The sequence below is a fragment of the Balaenoptera physalus genome (assembly GCF_965194825.1).
Source record: "Balaenoptera physalus genome assembly, chromosome: 14".
NCBI lineage: Eukaryota > Metazoa > Chordata > Mammalia > Artiodactyla > Balaenopteridae > Balaenoptera > Balaenoptera physalus.
In genome coordinates, this window is record NC_138893.1 from 23,781,640 (window position 1) to 23,802,673 (window position 21,034).

A 21,034-nucleotide genomic window follows, 5' to 3' on the forward strand; every position below is an offset into this window, starting at 1 on the left:
TGGATGAAGACAGAGTCTTACCCACACGGAAACACTCAAGTCCGCAATGAGGATTATACAGCAACCACTAAAATATCTGAAAGGCAGATGGGATACAAAACCTCTTTTTATATTAACCAAAATACGAAGAAAAAGATGGGGAAAAATGTTGCCCAGGATTTCTGAAGTTACAGTTGGTCGGGCTTATCAAATTTAAACAACTTTAGGGACCTGCTACTGCACAAATCTGTGGCAACATGGACTTAATACATCTTCACTGAACACAATATGATAGCTTCTCAAAACTAAAATACTTAACACATTTTATAGCAAGATGCTTGAGTTTTATCATAATCTTTCGTATTTGAAGCTAGCCTATTTTTAGGTTTAAACAATGACCCTCCAAAACAAGAAAAAACTTCATTTTCTCTAAGGACATCATTCAAATGGCAGACGTTACGGAGCTAAAAGTGAACTCTTAAGTTTAAGATAGCTATGGCTAAGTAATCTGTTAAATAATCCTTCTGCTAAAAGTATTATTCAAACACCGCCACCGACTTTTACGTCTGTTGAAAAGGGTGAAGTATGTGGTTCTTCTTAAGTAGCACCGTGTGATGATCCACCTCCAAGAGCATAATTATAACCTAATTATAAACTTATCAAATTGTCTGTGAAGATTTAGAAAGATTCATGATAATATATACGATATTCACAAAAGAATTCTCACCATCCCGAACCAGAAAAAATACAATTAAAAAATTTTTAGTCAACATTGGAGCTGCAACAGGTATATTTTAACCAAGAGATGTTGGGGGCCCAGGGCTTGCCCCCTACAGACGCCACCAAGTGCCCCTCTGCAGTGCAGGGCTGGCACTCCCTGCCACAAGGAAGGAAGCAAGGGCCCACCCGCCTTGACACCACAGTTGTTTTACCACAAGAAGTTAGAGGGCAGAATTTGGAGATGAAAAGCAACTGCACGCTTACCAGCTAGGAAGCAGGCAGGAAGGGCGCTCTGTCGGGAAAAGGCAAGGCGGGCACCTCATGGAACCCCCGGGCCTGGCTGCGCTGAGGCTCCCGCCTGGGGCACCCGCACAGCAGAGCCTCATCCTGCCTTACGGGGCACTCGGCGAGGCCCGCTCGCCAGAAACGAGAGACGACAGGGGCTGGCAAGGCCTGGCGATAGCTCCCATTCTCCTCTTACGTGTAACTGACAAAGCAGCGCTCCTCTCCCCTTTTCCCCCGGACGGGAAGGGCCTGATAGCCAGTGCTCGTGAGTGAGGCTCATCTGTGGCTCCTCCAAGGCCCGCGTTCTGAGGCCCCGGCCCTCGAGGGTGCGGCCAGTGCTGCGGGGCACGCAGAGTGCCCGCACCAGCCAGCAGACCCTGGGGCTGGAGGCCAGCACCTCCACGGCCGGTGAAGGGGTTTCACTCGCTCCGGGATGAGAGCAGACAGATCCAGAACCCCAGCAGCCTACACCCTTCACTTGGTCCGCACCGCCGCCTGTGACAACCTGGGGCGGGGAAAGGACTCTCCGCCCGCCCTACAGATGAGGGCACTGGGGGCTTGACGGGACTTGGGGGCTGTACGTCCGTGAGCGGAAACACAGGTCTTCTCGTTCACCCCGAGATAGTTTCTGAAAGAAGGTGCTACATGGTGAATGTGATATAATGGAATCAAATGAAATCAGACACTGAGAAAATAATTGTGCTTCCTTCCTTATAAGTGATGTGAGAAGTGTTGAATGATTTCACTTGGTTTGTGGACTGTAAATTACTGACCTCTTGTTCACGCTGAAAAATAACCACTCTGCCGCCCTTGTCTCCTGTTGCAAGAAGATCTCCAGAGTGACTAAATTCCACAGTTGAGATGACATCAGCTGTCAAACAACAGAAGCAATTTACCAGTTTATGATTCTGAAAGGGGTTGTAATAAATATTAAAAAAATCAATAAAAAGGATCAAAAGAAAGATACACACATAAAAAATTTCCTCCAAGGATAAAGCAAAATTTTCATGGGAAACTTATAATTATCAAGCAGCCACTTCTTGGTTCTGGCGCCCAGAGCCCATGTGGATTTATGGGTCACTGATCCAATGCCTGGTCTCTGGCACACCAGCATTTATCTAGACTGGGTTGTCTTGATATAAGATATAGGGTAGTAATTTAGGAAATTAATTTTGAAAAAAAACAGAAACAGATAAAAGTTGGCTCTAGAAGACTGCTGCCTAACTTTATAATGCATGCCTGAATTACCTTTAAAAATAAACCTGATTCTTACATGACATTAACACAGTGACTGGTTGGCTTCTATACAAAATAACGTTACAGACAGTACAAGTTCTAGCTTACTGTCTGGGTAAAGTCACTGCCATTGATAGCGATGACATCGTTACCTAGTGAGACACTGCTGGTCAGACACCGAGATTTCTACACCATCAACACCAAGATCTGGACATCAGCTCACAAGGGGTAAAGGCCACAAGGTACAAAAACGAAGTCAAGCCTGGAAAAGTCTCAGGTGTCCTAAGGTTAATACTTCAGGTAGAGGAAACGGATCTGGATTTACGACACAGACTACTGAATCAGGAAGAACATCCCAGGCTGGGCTTTAGGGGAAAACCACTTTCTCCATAGTTCAGACTTGCTGAGCACTAAGAATCAGACAAAGGTACGGCTCTGGTCTCCCAAGCGGCTGCTGTGAGCTTGTTTTCCGACTACAACTGGACGCTTCACCTTGGCTGCCGCAGAAAATCTCCTCTCTGGCTGCTCCGAGGAAGGGATGCATCACTACAGACCCGTCCCCGCTGCCGGGGCCCCAGCTCAAAGGGCATATCCTACCAGCAACTGAGAGTGACCTCTCTGGGGTGCCAGGGCCCCAGCATCATAGAGGTCGTTAAGTGTTTACACACAAATAGCACTGAACAGCTGTTATAAACGACCTACCTACTAATGAGAAATGGACCGTAAAGTTGAAACTACTTGAAGAATGCTTCCGAAAAGTGGTCATAATATACTGCGATTCTTAAAGGTCTGCACATACATTTATTTGTTAATATACAATATCCTGGGCTTCCCTGGTGGTGCAGTGGTTGAGAGTCTGCCTGCCAATGCAGGGGACACGGGTTCGAGCCCTGGTCTGGGAAGATTCCACGTGCCGCGGAGCAACTAGGCCCGTGAGCCACAACTACTGAGCCTGCGCGTCTGGAGCCTGTGCTCCACAACAAGAGAGGCCGCGACAGTGAGAGGCCCGCGCACCGTGATGAAGAGGGGCCCCGGCTCGCCGCAACTGGAGAAAGCCCTCGCACAGAAACGAAGACCAAACACAGCCAAAACTAAATAAATTTATTGAAAAAAATATATATATACGATATCCTTCCTGCAAAATAAGTTCTTACTGCATTGGTATGGTTTACTGACATTTATAAGAGCACACCGAATTCTCCCGCCTGGGATTTCTTTTTTTCTTTTTTTTTTCTTAAGTCTTCAGTAAGTCTTGGGGAAAGGATTAGGCTTCTTGTTAGAAGTGTCACTTTTTAAATTAAATTACCTGAAATAACCTGATTTGCTTAAATGAAACTAAAATATTCTGTATTGGACTAAAAGGAACTAAAAATTTATGTCATTTATACCCAGGGGGTGCACAATATAATATAATTAATGGTATTCTAGCTCTGTCAGTGATTTTCTTTCATTCATTCATCCATTTATTCATTTATGGCTGCATTAGGTCTTCGTTGCTGAGCGCGGGCTTTCTCTAGTTGCGGCGAGCAAGGGCTACTCCGTTGCCATGCGCGGGCTTCTCATTGCGGTGGCTTCTCTTGTTGAGAAGCACGGGCTCCAGGCACGTGGGCTTCAGTAGTTGTGGCTTGCGGGCTCTGGAGCGCAGCCTCAGTAGTTGTGGCACACGGGCTTCTTTGCTCCGTGGCATGTGGGATCTTCCCGGACCAGGGTTCGAACCCGTGTTCCCTGCCTTGGCAGGATTCTTAACTACGGCGTCACCAGGAAGTCCCTGTCAGTGATTTTCAAACTTCATTAAAATGGAGTGAATCTTTTAAGAAAAACTGCATGACTGCCAGTGGTGAGAAATTATTTTCATTATGCTATGTAAATATGTATTAACCTAAAATTAGAAATACCCTCTGTAGAATTTAGAAGAGCTCTAAAATCAAAATAAACAGACAAACTAAATACTAAAACTGCACAACCAATAAAATTTAAATCACCAGCATGAATTTAATCCAATGGGTATTACTGATGCCATAGCATAAATGTGGTCCTGACTGAGGGCACCCAGTTGGGCATTTCAAAAGCACCACGGACTGTGCAGCGACTCAATTCTGCCACTTGTTCTGCCCCAGTGCCCCGCGGCTCCTCGCGTGGTGAGAGTGCAGTGCCTTCGCGATGGCACAAAGAGCGGCGATGACGCCCTTTGCTGCAGGGTGGCTGCCTGGAGGATGCGAAAACCATGCAGAAGACCCAGCAGCCCCTGAGGAGCATCTGAGACTTGCAGTCAAGCGTGGGGGCAGGGCACAGGGGGCCCCCACCCCAAGGCATCAGGAGGAAACGGAAAGGCGTCCTCTGCCAGGCCGCCAGTGTGAGCGGGCTTCCCTAAGCGCTGTGGACGACGGCGGGGGAGTCTAAGTGTGCATCCGCGGCCTGGGGCAGGCTCCCTGCCAGACGCTGGGCCCCGAGATGGCGGGAGGCCTGTCTGCTCTGCTGACCTGCTGGGTCCCCAAGCCGGGCCCCATCCGGTGAGGCAGGAGCACACGGCCACTCCCACTTCTGGTTTCCCGAATGCTGGCTGCCAGGAGTGGACCTTTTCCACAAGGGTTCCTCTCCAAACCACCAAAGCCCGAGAGAAAAGGCCTCAAGATTCAATCACCTGAGGTCCTTAAAGAAATGGCCAACCACAGGAAAGCCCTCCAGCTGAAAAGCCCACCTGCTCACAGACCTGCCTGTCTGCTCCACAGTGGCTCCACTTAAACAAGAACCAAGAGCTCAGGGTCGAAAGACCTGTGAGAGAAAACGTCACAACAAAGGAGGCACGCGGAGGGAAGAGGGACAGCGAACCAACAAAAGATCAACGAAACTAACAACTACCCTGGGCAGGGAGCTAATCCCTAAGGAGAGCGATGACGTCAGAACGTGGGCCTCGCGCCTGTTGAGGTGCCAGGCGCTCCTCAAGGAAGCACTCGCCTGGACTAACCCAGGGGACCTCACCACCGCCTATGGGGCAGGCGCTGGGCATGGTATCTGCATCCCACAGTGCAGGGTGCCAGCACATCCAGCGGGGTCCTTGGAAGACAGCAGCACGCCACGAGAAAGGAAAAACACGGAAGTGCTCCTGGAAATTCAAAGGGTAATAATAATAATTTAGAAACTCAAGACCTCTTCCAAAAGGTAGAACAAAAAGACAAAGAAGTGGACAATAGGAAAGAAAAGATAATGAGAGGATAGGTTTAGGTGGCCCATCACCCAGTTACCAAGTTCCAGAAAGATGACAGAAAAAAGGAAGGGAAATATCATCAAAGGAGTAAGACAAGCGTTCCCTTAAACAGCAGCAAGTACATTCCCAGGCTGACAGGGCACAAGGCGGGCCCAGCACGATGAATGAACAGGCCCGGCCCAAGGCCCGTCTCTCTGAAATGTAAAACACCAAGGACAAAAGGGAGATTCCAAAATTCTCCAGAGAAAACAGGTCACACAAGAGAGGAATCAGATGGCATCCCACAGGAGGCAGGAGAATGGTGAATGGAAGACCATCTACCCTCAAATTCCAAGAAAAAATTTTCAACCTAAAATTCTAAACCTAGCCAAATTTCCAAACAAGTTTGAGGGAGTAGAGATGTTTTCAAACATGCAAAGAGCAAAAACAACGAAATCCCTTTATCAGGAAACCACTGGAAGACGCAATGTGGCAAAATGAGAATAAACCAAGAGGAAGGAAGATGGGGATCTGACATCTCAACAATGGCGAAGAGGGTCCCAAGACTGGAGCCACGCGGTCGACAGGCCTGGAGAGAACAGTCCAGCCTGAAGGAGACTGAGGCCAGGATAGGTCATCTGGGGAAAGGAAAGAAGGGCTTGGGATTATCTGCTGGGTTTGGGTAAAGTCACTGCTAGGTATCTGACAGATTTGCTGAAGTGACTGTTTTTTAAAACAGCACTAAAGACAAAGAACTAAGCATATGAAAAAATTAGGCAATCATTAGCTCTAGACAAAATGAAAACTTGTATGAAAACGAAAATGTACACTTTAGTTCCGTGATGAACAATATTTACAAAGTCAGCATAATACTGATGTAACCAAGACTCGCAAGAGAATTCTCTTAAAGCCTCTCTTTAGGGGAGGAGGCGAGTATGTGTGGGTGGAAGGTGATGTTAGCAAAAAAGCTAAATCATCAGTTACGATGAACAGGAAGTCAGTACTTACTGTTCAGACTCACAGATCAAAAGCTAGCAGTGTCTGACATTCCTCAGAGGCTGCTAAGGATGCTGGGAGGGGGCAGTTGGTAAGGAAAGAGGCACTGGATGTCAGATACCATTACTGTGCCACAAGGAAGCAGGGACAAGAAATGGGGAGGGGGAGGACTCGAAGGGGAAATGCAGTCACTGGGGTTTTTAAAGGACAGAGGATATAAAGTCATGTCCGTGTGCCATGGGCATAATGTGGCAGCGGGGGCAGACGCGGACGGTGCAGGAGCGAGAACAGGGTTACAGAACGAGCAGGCAGGGACGGAGATGAAGAGTGTGAGCCGGGGGTGGGTGGGGGGGTGGGGGGATGGTGGTGGTGAAGGGTGGGGGTGGGGCTGCTAAAAGTCAAAGCGGGAGGTACAGGCGATCTGGGAGAACATATGAAGGAGGTCTTCCCAGAAAGTCAGGAGCGACCGCACTAGGGAAATGCGGGTCTGTCTCACAGCATCAATGCCCATGTGAGATTTGAGGGCAGTAGTTTTCTAAATCCAGCAAACGTCCAGAATGACTACTATAAGCCGGTGCTGCACAGGCACTGGGGACACAACGAACAAGGCCAAGTCCCTGCCCTGCTGGGATGGACACTTTTGTGAATGAATCATAACCAGCACAGCTCCCGCAGCCGCGTTTCCACCCTGCCTGGTGCCTCGGGTGCAGGCTGAGAGTAGGCAGATGCTCGGTTCAACTAGGTTTGGGGTTTTACCAGGAGTATGAACCCAGGGGCTGAGAGAGGCCAGAAGATTAAGAGCGAGCCAGAAGTAACACAGCATTAGACCCTGGAACCCAGCCGAGGGGAGGGAGCAGAGCAGGGAGAAGGGTGAGGGACAGGGACAGACAGGACTGAGGAAGGTGCAATGGGGGCAGGAGTCCAGCTGAGCTGGAAGCGTGGGAGGGAGGCAGAAACCCCAGGGGAGAAGCACCTTACACTAAGATTCCAGAAGCAGCACAGCTGGTGACGACCAGGACGCACAGGGTTATGGACCGGCTCAGATGGGGCAGCACCGAGGAGATCTAGAACCACGCCGCTGGATCCCGGAGCCTAGAACCACGGACAGATCACTTACACAGATACAAAGCCACAGAAATGAGGGAAGACAGGCAGCTGTGGTGGCAGATTCTGGGGGGGAGTATACAAGTGTTTGTTATATTATTCTTGTACTTTTCCAAGTTTTTAAGCTTTTCAAAACGAAAACATACGGATGTGAGTACTTCATTTCCTCTACTTTCATCAGTCTCACTGCCACTGTCTTATGTCCAAAGTGACCATAATCTCCGGCTGAATTATTGTGACAGCCTCCTAAGCGCCCCCTCCCCCCACCTTGCCCCTTCGAGTCCAATCTCCACAAGGCACATGGAGGGATGTGTTTAAAGGAATAAGTCACATTACCACCCTGCTTAAAACCCTATCAATACTCAACTTTCCCAATCAAAATGAACCCACAACAACAATTAGACGGGAGATGCAGTTTCCAGCAGTTTGTTTCATTTTCTCCCTCCCCTTCTCCTCTAGTTCAAGATGTGCAGGGCTATTTAAACACCACCCCCCAGCCTGTGATCACAGTGTGTTCCTGATAAGGAACACAGCTCTGCTGACCTACACAGCCATCAGCAGGATTAATGTCTGCATGTCCCTCATGAGACCACTACCCCCCTTCCTCACTACTAGGAACTGCATGAGGATCAGTCCCAGAAAGTGGTCACTATTAAAATCAGTCATCTACTCTCCACTAAGGTATCATCAAAACTAATCCTAGGCCAGTAAAATAGGAAATGGTGTTCAACCTCTTCAGCCGTCAGGGAAAGAAGGCAAGTAAAAACCACACTGAGACACCACTACATGCCCAGGGAAATGGCTGAAATTAAAGACTGTTCCAAGTGTTCGCAAGGATAGGGAACAACAGGAACTCTCACACACCACTTGTGGGAGTGAAAGCTGGCAATATCCACAAAAGCTAAACGCCCACACATCCTGGGAGCCAGAAATCTCACTCTAGATGCACAGCCACCAGAAACACATACGTGTACCATTAAAGCACTTACAAGAATGTTCAGAGTAGCATGTTTGCAAGAGAAACGACTCAAATGTCCATCAACAGTAGAAAGGATGCATAAATTGTGGAATGTTCACATGGTGGAGTACCACACAGCAGTGGAAGTGAACACACAAGCACTGCACATAACAATACGGATTAGTTTCATGAAGAAAATACTAAGGAGTACTTACACCACGATCCTATCTATATTAAGTTCAGAAACAGGGGAATGGAATCCATAATGTCGGCAGCTGGGGTGGAATAGGGCTGCGGGTAAGGGTTGGGTGCTTTCTTGATCTGGGTCATTTCCCAGGATGTTTGCATTTGTGAACACCGCTGTGCTGCACACTTGGGCATCTCCTGTGTCCTGTTTACTTCTATCCGTCTTCTCCGCATTTGGCCCTGTGCTTCCCCAGCCCGACTCGAGAGTCCACCCTCCCCGAGCCTCTCTCTGACTACAGCCTCAGCCTCTCCTTGGAACGCTCCCTCCATCTTCTTGCTCTGAGACATGCCGATCCCTGAGTTCCCCCAAAGCCTTCTCCGGTGGCGGCTGTTTGCTCCCCAACGCCCGCGCACAGATCTCCGTCTGATGCTCCCAGACCACTGATCCCCCCTACTTCACAACACCCCCGTCACACCTGTTCCTCTCAAACGTCCAGCACCTCAGCCACCCACACCTCACTTTCTGTTAATAATTCTGTGTATTTCTCCGAAGAACAGAAGTGCCCAGAAGAGACCGTCCACACACACCCACGAACAAATATGGCACCTGCGGGGACTGATCCCCCCTTCCCTGTGGCAACGGGAGCAGCCGCTGCTTCTAGCTGGGACCAACCAAAGCGGGAGGCCCTGTGCTACTTGGCCTCCTCGAGGGCTGTGCTCCCCCGTCAACCATCCCTCCTCTCCCCTCTAACAGGCTGCTCCCATTTTCAAACAGGGGCGCTGCAATCGCTCATCTTAAGGAAGAAAGCGGCCCCACCCCTCTTCTGGCCTCTGCCGCACCTCGGTCCTCCTAAAGCCGAGCTGGCTGGCTCACTGCACTCACTGCCTTCCACTCTCTCCTGAGCCCCCTCTAAGGACTGTCTGCTCCCACCACTTGGCAAGTGCACCTATTTCAACCCACCCAGCTCCTCTGCCACCATCACCAAACCAGTCAACTTTCCCCGTGCATGAACGTGTAAGACGTGAACTGAGGGTGTGGCCATTTATCTCACGCTCCCTTGCACCTGTCAGAGTGGCATGCAGCCACATATTACATGACTTCATTTAAATGAAATGTGCAGAACAGGCAAATCCATAGAAACAAAGTAGGTCAGTGGTTGCCAGGAGGTGGGGGAGGAAAGATTGAGAAGGGACTGCTAGTGAGTTTCTTCTGGGAGTGATGAAAATGTTCTAAAATTAGCTAGTGGTGATGGCTGCACAACTCTGTGAACACACTAAAAACACTGAACTGCACACTTTAAAAGGAGGAGTTTCATGCTATGTGAGTTATATCCCAACAAAGCTGTTTGTTGAAAGCACACCATGAAATGACTGGATCAAGCCATTAAAAGGGTCTTCGCGACTTGTAACCTTTCTCGGTTATATTCTAAAAGTAGACTACATTATTTCAAGTTTTTCTAAACAAAACCCTGCTATGAATTTTTCAACAAAACACTATTTTTAATCCTCCTTCCATTTAAACCTAAAGATCCCTTGCTTTTGGTTTTGTTCTGTTTTTTTGGTTACTTCTTGCAAAGCACGTGCATAAGGAGATAAAGGCAGCAGAAGGATATGGTGCATATTTTACTGTTGTTTATCAGGAAAATTAGTGTTTACATCATTCCCTAACTAGGTGTCTTGCCTAATGAATTTCAGTAGACTTCAAAACTTAGGAAACCACATTTAACCTGTTATTAAAATTAAAGCCCACTGGAAAATTAATCACTCTTTTCAAGGAAAATCCAATTCATACAGAATATTCCATTCTATTCCCCCCACTACATGCTAAAAATTAGAAAGTTTTAACCCAAAAAGCTATCTGACTGTCCATATTAACCTTTCTCCCACACTTGAATTACAGCTAGGAGATTTTATGCTTAATTTCATGCTTAGTAATTCTTTCGGTAAATTAGAACTGTGTGGTCCATGGCAGAAGCCTGATCCAAACCAAGCCAAAGCACCCTGTAACTATGAAGGACAAGGCAATGTCTCTGTAACACAATCATCAACATACTTACTATAGACTCTTTTGAAAATTAAAAAGCAGCATCTTGCCCTAAAATGATTCCAGCCCACCTCTGCACACTGCATCTGGAGCAATTTTTATTTTTAAACACAAATGCGATTGTGCTATTTTCCCACTAAGACACACCACGTGAATCCCCACGGCCCTTCGGAGAAAGATCAAAATCCTCGTTCCTTCTCCCCTTTGCTTTCTATGGTCTGATCACCCAGGCCTCTTTCAGTTTCCTGAACTGGTCATAATTCTCCCTGTTTCAAGCCCTCCTCCACGTTCTACTCTGCCTGGACCACTCCTCCCATCCCTCAACCCAGTCCATGCCCATCCATCCTTCACTTTAGAGCTCAAAGGGCCGCTGCCCAGGGAACCCCTCTGACTCCTTCTGGAGCCCTCATCACAATGGCGATTCACTGGTTAATTGCTTCCCTCCTAGGACCATGTCTGTTGAAGAGCAGTGCTTGGCTCAGGGTACCTTCCACACCATGGACGGATGCACAAGAAGCAAAAGAATGAGGAGGTCAAAGTTCATTTATTGCCTCGGGTCACTTACTACTCTCAGCAAGGTTTCTTCTTTCGGCCCCTCCCCCCTGCTGCATACCCAGACATGTAACACCACACAGCCCCTCACTGGAATTTCAGACTCAGTCAAGCCAGCAAGGAGACAGTGACTACCACTCCTGTCATCTACAGTAAAAAGGTCACTACCTTGAGGAGCTGGTACCAAAAGAAGACTAACCTCTGTCTACACGTGAACCTAGTCCATCACATTAGAAAAACACGGCTGCTAATGTTTCTCCTTCAACGCCAACTTCTGTTAGCATCTGTTAGGAACCCACACAGCCCTGAGATTCTTCCTTAGAACTAAGTACAAAGTTAAGTATATTTAAACACACATGAAAGAACTCACAGATATCTAAGTTAGAGAAACCCTAAAATAGGCAAGATTATCAAGTAAGTGAGAACTTTCCCAGGTGAATGATAAAACAAGTCAGAGTTTACCAAACTTTAAGCAATTACCCACCCCCACTTTGTGATTTTTTACTATAGAAAAAACTTGTAACAAGCTATTTTTGACCAGTCATTTCACTCAATGCATATAAATAATCCAATTTCCAAACACCTTTTCAGGAATACATTTATTGTTTAAGGGTAAAAATTTAAAAAGTGCATTCAATGACCAAAAACAACATAAGAAATGAGGTTAGATACATATTTCTATTTCAAAAAATCCGTATCTAATTCTGCCATAAAATGGAATGAAATTCTGATACATTCAAGAGAATGGGAAGACAAGCTACAGACAGGGAGAAAACATTTGCAAAAGACACTTCTGATAAAGAACTGGTATCCAAATATACAAAAGAACTCTTAAAACTCAACAATAAGAAAACAACCCAATTACAAAATGGGCAAAAGACCTTAACAGACACCTCACCAAATAAGATATACAGATGGCAAACAAGCATATGAAAAGATGCTCCACAGCATATGTCATCAGGAAATGTAAAGTAACACACAATACCGCTACACACCTATTAGAATGGTCAAAATCCAAAAACACTGACAACACGGAGTGCTAGAGAGGACGAGGGGCAGCAGGAACTCTCTCACATCGCTGGTGGGAACGCAAAACAGTGCAGCCACTGCAGGAGAGAGTTTGACGGCTTCTAACAAAAATAAACATCCTCTTACCATACGATCCATCCAGCAATTTTGTTCCTCGATATTTACCCAAAGGAGTTGACAATGTACATCCACGCAAAAACCTGCACACAAATGTTTGTAGCAGCTTTATTCATAACTGCCAAAACCTGGAAGCAACCAAGATGTCCTTCCGTAGGTGAACGGGTTAATAAACTGTGGTCCATCGAGACACTGGAATATTATTCAGCGTACAAAGAAACGAGCCACCAAGCCATGAAAGACAGGGAAGAACTTTAAATGCTTATCACAAAGTGAAAGAAGCCAATCTGAAAAGGCTGCCTACTGTGATTCCAACTCTATGATATTCTGGGAAAGGCAGAACTATGGAGACAGTAAAAAAAAACAATCAGTGGTTGCTGGCGGGGGGGAAGGGAGGGGTGAACAGGCTGAGCAAAGAGGAGTTTGAGGGCAGGGAAGCGACTCTGTATGAGACTATACAGATGGAGACGTGTCATTACACATTTGTGCAAACCCACAGAACGCACAACATCAAGAGTGAGCCCTGAGGTCAGCTATGGACTATGGGTGATGATGATGTGCCAGTCTTGGCTCTTCGCAACACGTGTAACAGGCTGTGACGGCAGGGGGTGCTGACCGTGGGGGAGGTTGAAGGGGGAGGGTGGTATATGGGCAATTGTTGTACCTTCCTCTTAATTTCGCTGTGAACCTAAAATAGCTCCAGAACAATAAAATCTTTAAAAAATTCTGATACATGCTACAACTTGGGTAGATCTTGAAAACATTATTTGTAGTGAAATAAAGCAGATACAGATGGACAAATATTGTATAATTCCAGTTTTATATGCAGTTCCTGGAATAGGAAAATACACAGAGACAGAAAGCAGAATAGAGATTACCAGGGGCTGCAGGGAGGAGAGAAGAGGGAGTTGTTATGTAACAGGTGTGGAGTTTTCGTTGGAGATGATGAAGAAGTTTTGGGTATAGGCAGTGGTGGTCACACAATATTGTGAATGTAATTAATGCCACTGAGTTGTACACGTAGGAATAATTAAAATGATCAATATTAAGCTATGTATAGTTTATCACAATTAAAAAAAATTCCCAAACCTTTAAAAAAAAAAGCCAAATCCACTGTTATTTTTTTCTCTGTAGGTCAAATGAAACAACGAGATGCAACCTCAGGAGCCAAGTCTGGTGAAAGGTGAGGGCACCTGTTCTCCCTAAACCCAGCCTGCCCTCTGCCGGCCACCACCAGGCCTGCACAGCCAGCAACCCCAAAGGTAAATTTTTTTTTTTTTGGTCGTGCCACACACAGTTTGTGGGATTTTAGTTTCCCGACCAGGGATTGAACCTGGGCTCTTCCCTGGGCCCTCAGCAGTGAGAGTGCAGAGTCTTAACCACTAGACCACTAGGGAATTCCCCCAAAGGTAAACTTTCAATGGATTTCTAAAACAACAACTCATACAATTATATTATTTTACTTAGGAACACATTTTACCCCGAACAGTACTTTAAAAAGCACACAGAAAGTCCCAAGTGGATAATTTCATAATTCCAACCAATTTCTCCTTCTCCTACTGAATTCTACTGTGCTTTAATGGACATTAAGTAAACTAAGAATGGTTAAAATAAAGATTTTTTGCATTTTCTCATCTTCAGATTGATATCACTACTACATACCTGAACATAACCAGGGCTTGATGGCAGAAAAAAATTAATGATCACTGTGGCTAATACTACTTCAAGAACTATCTCTGATATTTCAGATGACTTCAACAACTGACAGATACATGCTTTTTGTTATCATAATCAAAGTCAAAATCTAAGAAATGTTGACCTCTAAAATTCAATTAGATCCTTAAGGTCTAACAAAAGCAAGACAACTGGAGAAAAAGCAGCAGCAGTACATCTATTTCGATAAAAATTCAGAAGCAGGGAATTTATAGGCCAACTTCATGGTAGAAGTTGCCACTGGTGAAGGAAGGAGAGAAAAGTACAGGAAATGGAATTGGGGAGTTAAAAAAAGAGAGAGAGAACTTCAACTGTAACTTTTACATCTTAAATCTGAAACAAATATGACCAAATGTTGAGAACATGGGTGTTTACAATTAGCATATAATATTATATATATTTTAATAAATAAATATACCTTACATTTATATGTAACTGTATAATTAATAATTATATAATAATTATTGATATTATGTTAAGAATATGTATATTACTACTTATTTTAAAGAAAAACTATAAAGTTTATCAACATGTGAGGTGGCAAGGACTTCCCTGGTGGCACAGTGGTTAAGACTCTGTGCTCCCAATGCAGGGGGCCAGGGTTCGATCCCTGGTCAGGGAACTATATCCCACATGCATGCTGCAACTAAGAGTTCACATGCCACAACTAAGGAGCCTGCCTGCCACAACTAAGGAGCTGGCAAGCTGCAACTAAGAAGCCCATGAGCTGCAACTAAGACCCAGAGGACCAAAAAAAAGAAAAAAGAAAAAAAAAGTTATAGAGGAAAAAACAGATATTGTTAAGAAAAAAAAAAAAAAAAAGTGAGGTGGCAAATGGTTGTCTCAAGATTTAAAGTATTTCTCCTAGGGACTTCCCTGGCAGTCCAGTGGTTAAGACTCCACGCTTCCACCACAGGGGGCGTGGGTTCTATCCCCAGGAGGGGAACTAAGATCCCACATGCCACACAGCGCGGCCAAAACGTAAATAATAAAATAAAAAATAAATAAATAAAATATTTCTCCTATATGTAAGGTGTATCCAAAAAAAAAAAAAAAAAGAAATTATGACATTTCTTTAGAACATGCAGATACACAGGTCACTGCAAATGGCCGAAACCAAGCCACAAGCAACCCCCATGAGATGGACAGTTAGGTCCATTTACAAACGCACTGATGTACCAGGCACTGAAGGCCCCCCTTTCGACAATCATCATCAGCTGGGCTGTCACTTTGCTTTGTTTTACATCTAGTTACAAATACTAGAGCTTCAGTAATATATATTCTTATGGATATCTATTTTGTCATCACAGATACCTGGAGCAGAGCAATTAGAACTCGGAAAAACGGGGTTGATACAAACCACATAAAACAGAGAAGCAACAGGATTTACTGTATGGCACAGGGAACTATAATCAGTGTCTTGTATCTTATAGTATAGTAATAACCTGTAATAGAAAATAATCTGGAAAAAATATACATATAACTGATTCACTTTGCTGTACCTGAAAGTAACACAATATTGTAAATCAACTATACTCCAAAAAACCCCTAAGAAACAAAAGACCTTACAAAAAATGTTTAGGGTGTTTTCAAGTGGCAGCCTAAACAGCAGGTGTTCATAAGTAACAGGAAGGGAAACCTTCCTCCGTTGTTATAAAGCTAGTCTTTTCCTTTTCTTTACTGGTCTTTTTCTTTTTATCATCACAAAAACAATGCTGCCTTGGTGTGGAACATTAAATAATACAGAAGCGTGTAGAATAAAGGCCAAAGTCCCTCTGACGCAAATCTGACCCCTCGCTGACCCTGGTCCCCACTGATGTTAGCCATCCTGCATCTTCCAGACATTTACAACCCCACTCAGTTTTACATGCGATCACTGTTCTGTGAATTGCTTTTTTTCACCTAACACGTCACAAACTTCTCTCCAGCAGGCACAGACCCCTTTAATCCACAATATGGGTGCACCACAATGCACTTAATCACTTCACTACTTTTGGGCATTTTTTTCCTGATATTTTATTGCTGCAATGCACAACTCTGTAAATACATCTTCATGAAATGCTGGCACAGGACTTCCCTGGTGGCGCAGTGGTTAAGAATCTGCCTGCCAATGCAGGGGACATGGGTTCGAGCCCTGGTCCGGGAAGATCCCACATGCCACGGAGCAACTAAGCCCGTGCGCCACGACTACTGAGCCTGCGCTCTAGAGCCCACGAGCCACAACTACCGAGCCTGCGTGCCACAACTACTGAAGCTGGTGCGCCTACAGTCCGTGCTCCACAACGAAGAGCAGCCCCTGCTCGCCACAACTAGAGAAAGCCCGTGCGCAGCGACGAAGACCCAATGCAGCGAAAAAAATAAATAAATCAAAAAAAAAAAAAAAAAAGCTGGCATATTCCTGTAAGTGGAATGAATCATAGGCTCCCAACCCTTGCTTAAGGTTTGATAGATACATGTGAAATTGCCCTCCAGAAAAATGAGTGTAGAGATACTCTTTCCAGAAATGTAAAGCAAAAATAAAACCTCACCACTGCTCTAATTAAAACATCTTTGCGGGCTTCCCTGGTGGCGCAGTGGTTAAGAATCCGCCTGCCAATGCAGGGGACACGGGTTTGAGCCCTGTTCCGGGAAGATCCCACATGCCGCGAGCAACTAAGCCCGTGCGCCACACTACTGAGCCCGCGAGCCACAACTACTGAAGCCCGCATGCCTGGAGCCTGAGCTCCGCAACATGAGAAGCCACCGCAATGAGAAGCCCACGCACCGCAATGAAGAGCAGCCCCTGCGCAGCAACAAAGACCCAACGCAGCCAAAAATAAATAAAAATAAAATAAATTCAAAAAGAAGTCTTTGCTCATTAATGCCCTTTCTTTGATGATTTATATGAACTCTCTTACCCCTTTTAAAAAATGAATGACACGTTTACAGATACGGTTAAAAATGAGGACTCATCGTTTGTTCCTTTTTTACACCCAAATTTTCCACATCATCAGGGAACTTAATACCCTTGGGGCAGGTATCATGACTAAGAATTCACAGTTTATTAAAATACTTCCTACGTGCCAGCACTGTGCTACGTATAGCCCAAGATACAGAATTCATACACCCGCGTTTTAGTTGTGACTTTATCTCTGGAGATCTAGATAAAATAGGCTAAAGTCTGTTCCCCAGTCTGTGTAAGACTAACAGCCTTACTAAGCTCTCTGTGAATTTTCCAAGCTCTTCTGTTTTCACGGTCACTCTCTGAGCTCCGGCTCTCAATACTGAGTTCAACCTGTGAATCACTCCTGTTGTCCCGCACTGCTCCTCTTCCACACCACTACTGACCGAACAAAGATCTCAGCTTTTTCTTAATTCCCAACAGTGGCAACGGCAACAAAAAAAACGCCTATAGAAGACACACATACAGTGGACATAACTGAAAAATTAAAACTCAGGGTTAATAAAAAATATTCAAAGATTAGTACTTATAATGTATTAAAAAGCTTTTAAAATTGGTTTCTAAAAACCTCAGTAGAAAAATGGACAAGAGATACAACCTGACAATTCACGGAAGAAATAGAAATAGTTGATAAAAAAAACATCAATTGCCTAACTGTAAGGAAATGCAAATTACAACATTAAAATTGACATTAAAATAGCTAAAATTAAAAAGTTTGATATTCCCAGCATGAGTGGATGAAGGAAAAGTTTGGGGAAGGGGTAAGTCAGCACCGTCTTTTGGAGGACAATTTGGCAGCCTAAAAAGGTAAATGTTGGAGGCCTTTGAGTGTGGCTGTTTCTAGGACTCTAGCCACAGGAACGCCTGCCCCAGGCAGATGGATGGACAAGTCTCTTTACTGCAGCATCTTTAGTAATAGCAAAACTTGGAACCCACCAACAGAGGACTTGTTAAATAAATGAGTAATCCGTACAACTATATACTCTGTAGCCATCAAAAAGGATGAAATCGAGCTATGCAAGAAGGCAGCACGGTTAAAAATACCGACATATGGGCTCTGGACCCAGAACACCTGGGCTGAAATCCTGACCTCAGCACCCACAAGCTCTGTGTCCTTGGGCAAGTGCCTACCTCTTCTGAGATTCAAGGTGCTCATCTGTAAACACAAGTAACAGGAGCACTGACATCCCCAGGGGCTATGTTCAGGGTCAAACAGGCTCAAGTGCACGCACAGATCAGCAGAAAGCCCGGGTCACTGTGCGATCTCAAATTACACACTGCTGATGCAAAGAAGCAAGCAAACAACATTTATAATAGGAGTCACACTTTGCACGGGATTTAAAAACTGCTGCTTACACGCAAACTAAATTTTAAAACAAAAGTACATAGATAAATGAATAGGAAATGGTCTAAAAAACATACACACACTGCTAGGGGTCATTACCTCTGGGGAGGAATGAAGAAGAACTTTTGCTTTTACTCTTTTTACATCTGCATCATTTGAGTTACTTTAAATAATGAATGCTCTCCTTTTGTATTCTGAGACAAAAACAGCAAAATCCAGTAAAGATGAGAGGGGACAGTTAATCTTAAAATCTGCCCTGTTCTGTTATTCCTATTGCTAGTAGCTAGCTTTAAAGCAGTAGCTCTCAAAGAGTGGTCTGTGGACCCCCGCGGGTACCCAAGAACCTCTTCGAGGACCACAAGGTCAAAACTATTTTCACAATAATACGAACATCGCGTTGCCATTTTCACTGTGTTGTCATCTGCATGAAAGAGCAAAAGCAAGGTGGCTGAAACGGCTGGTGTCCAGCCCGCGTCACTCAGCAGCACAGAACCGCACCAGCAGTCCTGCTGTTCACACCCCGCGCGGGCAGGAAGAAAAGAGAGGAAATAAGCCAGTTTTACTGAGGATTATCCTTGATGAACCATCAAACGAATTAATTTTACTCAAACCCAACCCATTAGTATGAGTCTTTTCTTTTTTTTTAAGTTTATTTATTTTTGGCTGCGTTGGGTCTTCGTTGCGGTGTGTGGGCTTCTCACTGCGGTGGCTTCTCTTGTTGCGGAGCACGGGTTCTAGGCACGCAGGCTTTAGTAGTTGTGGTGCATGGGCTCAGTAGTTGTGGCTTGCGGGCTCCAGAGCGCAGGCTCAGTAGTTGTGGCGCACTGGCTTAATTGCTCTGCGGCATGTGGGGATCTTCCCGGACCAGGGCTCGTACCCGTGTCCCCTGCATTGGCAGGCGGATTCTTAACCACTGCACCACCAGGGAATCCCCCAGTATGAGTCTTTTCAATATGCTCTGTGGTAAGATGGGCGCTAGGCACACAGCAGGTTTGCCGTACCCCCGAGTACAGCGACTGTCTCAAGGAAAAGCACGTGCACGGTTGTTAGTGCTGCAGGTTGAACCAGCCACTTTCATGGAATGCCACTGTTATCTGAAAGAACAACTGACCAACTATGGTTGTTTAGATTTTGACATCTGGCGGAAATTTTCTTAAAAATAAACAAAGTGAGCCACTCACTACACAGAAAACAACTGACGGTATTTGTTGCCAATGACAAAATCCAAGCTTTCAAGAGAAATCAGAATTTTGGAAAACTTGTTTCTACTACTATTAATTTGACAGCTTCCTACTTTAAGACTTTTCTAATGAGATCAGTGGTGATTTTCTTGACCTTGTACAATGAAATGTATCAACATTTAGAAGATCTGAATAACTCAGTGCACCAATATGTATTTCCAAATGACCACGGTGTGATGCTACCAAATTACCCACATAAGCAAGGGATACAGTCAAAGTACAAGATAGAACTATGGACTTTAATGTTAACGGGGGTAAACAATTCACTGATATGGTCTCAGGTTCCAAAGTGTTACTAGAAGAAACCACCACGTGTGCAGTTCTGTTGTAGTATTAAAGTGGAATATCTACAATTACATGAAAAGCCTATTAAATCACCCCTCCCTGTTCTAACTACATGTAAGTATGAGGCCAAATTTTCTTCATATATTTCGATAAAACAATTGTAACTGACTGAATGTAGAAGCAGATCTGGGAATCCACCTGTCTCCTATTAAGCCCTACACTTAAAACACTTGCCAAGTATAAAACAATGGCACTCTTCTCAATCTTTTTTGGTTTTGGTAAAGTTGTTTTTCATTAAAAATGTTATGATAACATGTAATAGATTTATTATTAAAGTGAAATAATAAATAGTTTCAGTCGTCCTAATTTCCAATACAGTAAATATTGATAGACATAACCCTCATGAACAAAAAGCTCTCTGATCCTCAAAAATTATTAAGAGTATAAAACCAAGAGGTTTTGGAACCAAAAGGCTTTGAGAACCACTGGCTTAGCACAGGGCAGGCAAACTACCATGTGAAATCAAAATCTGGCCCTTGCTGATTTGTAAATAGTGGTACTGGCCCACTGTCACACCCTTATGTTCCTGGGGTCTCTGGCTGCTTTCCTGCTGCAAAGGCACAGCTGAGTTGAGTAGATGAGACAAGACTGGCCTGCAAAGTCCGAAATATTTACTATTGGGCCCTTTAAAAAGAATCCGAAAACCTCTGATTTAGTGTAAGCTCACATTGCCAGCCTTTGTTGTTGTAGTAGCTAAGCAGCTGGCATTTCTGTCTCCACTCGTACCCTGTCACCACCCATTTTCCAAAGGCCAGAGTGACTTTCCGTGAAGTTGATGTCACTCCTCTACTGAGAATCTTAAACGTTTATGATCACATTTACTTCGAAACACAATTCAAAGTGCTCAGCACGGTATTCAAGGCTTTTACTCATCACTCTGGTCCCTGCCAGCCGGCCCCGCATCTCGGGCCTTCCCCTTCTTTGCCAGACAAACACATCAAGTACTCTGGTTTCCCAGAATGCACCACGCTCTCTGCAATCTCCACTCCAAGCCCCCTCAATCTGGAACATTCTTCTCCCTTTCCTTCCTCCCTCTTCCTACACCCTGATTTCCTTCCC

The 21,034-nt window shown here is 44.9% G+C and overlaps 1 protein-coding gene across 3 annotated transcripts in view; it reads right to left on the minus strand.

The window, feature by feature from the left end:
* The window catches only part of PPP2R2D (protein phosphatase 2 regulatory subunit Bdelta), a 44,321-nt gene that overhangs the window by 16,113 nt on the left and 7,174 nt on the right, over positions 1-21,034 (minus strand). For all 3 annotated transcript variants that reach the window (XM_082424672.1, XM_082424675.1, XM_082424673.1), the window contains one exon: positions 1,758-1,855. In XM_082424672.1, coding sequence (XP_082280798.1) covers positions 1,758-1,855 — 98 coding nt within the window. The remainder of the gene's footprint in view (positions 1-1,757; positions 1,856-21,034) is intronic.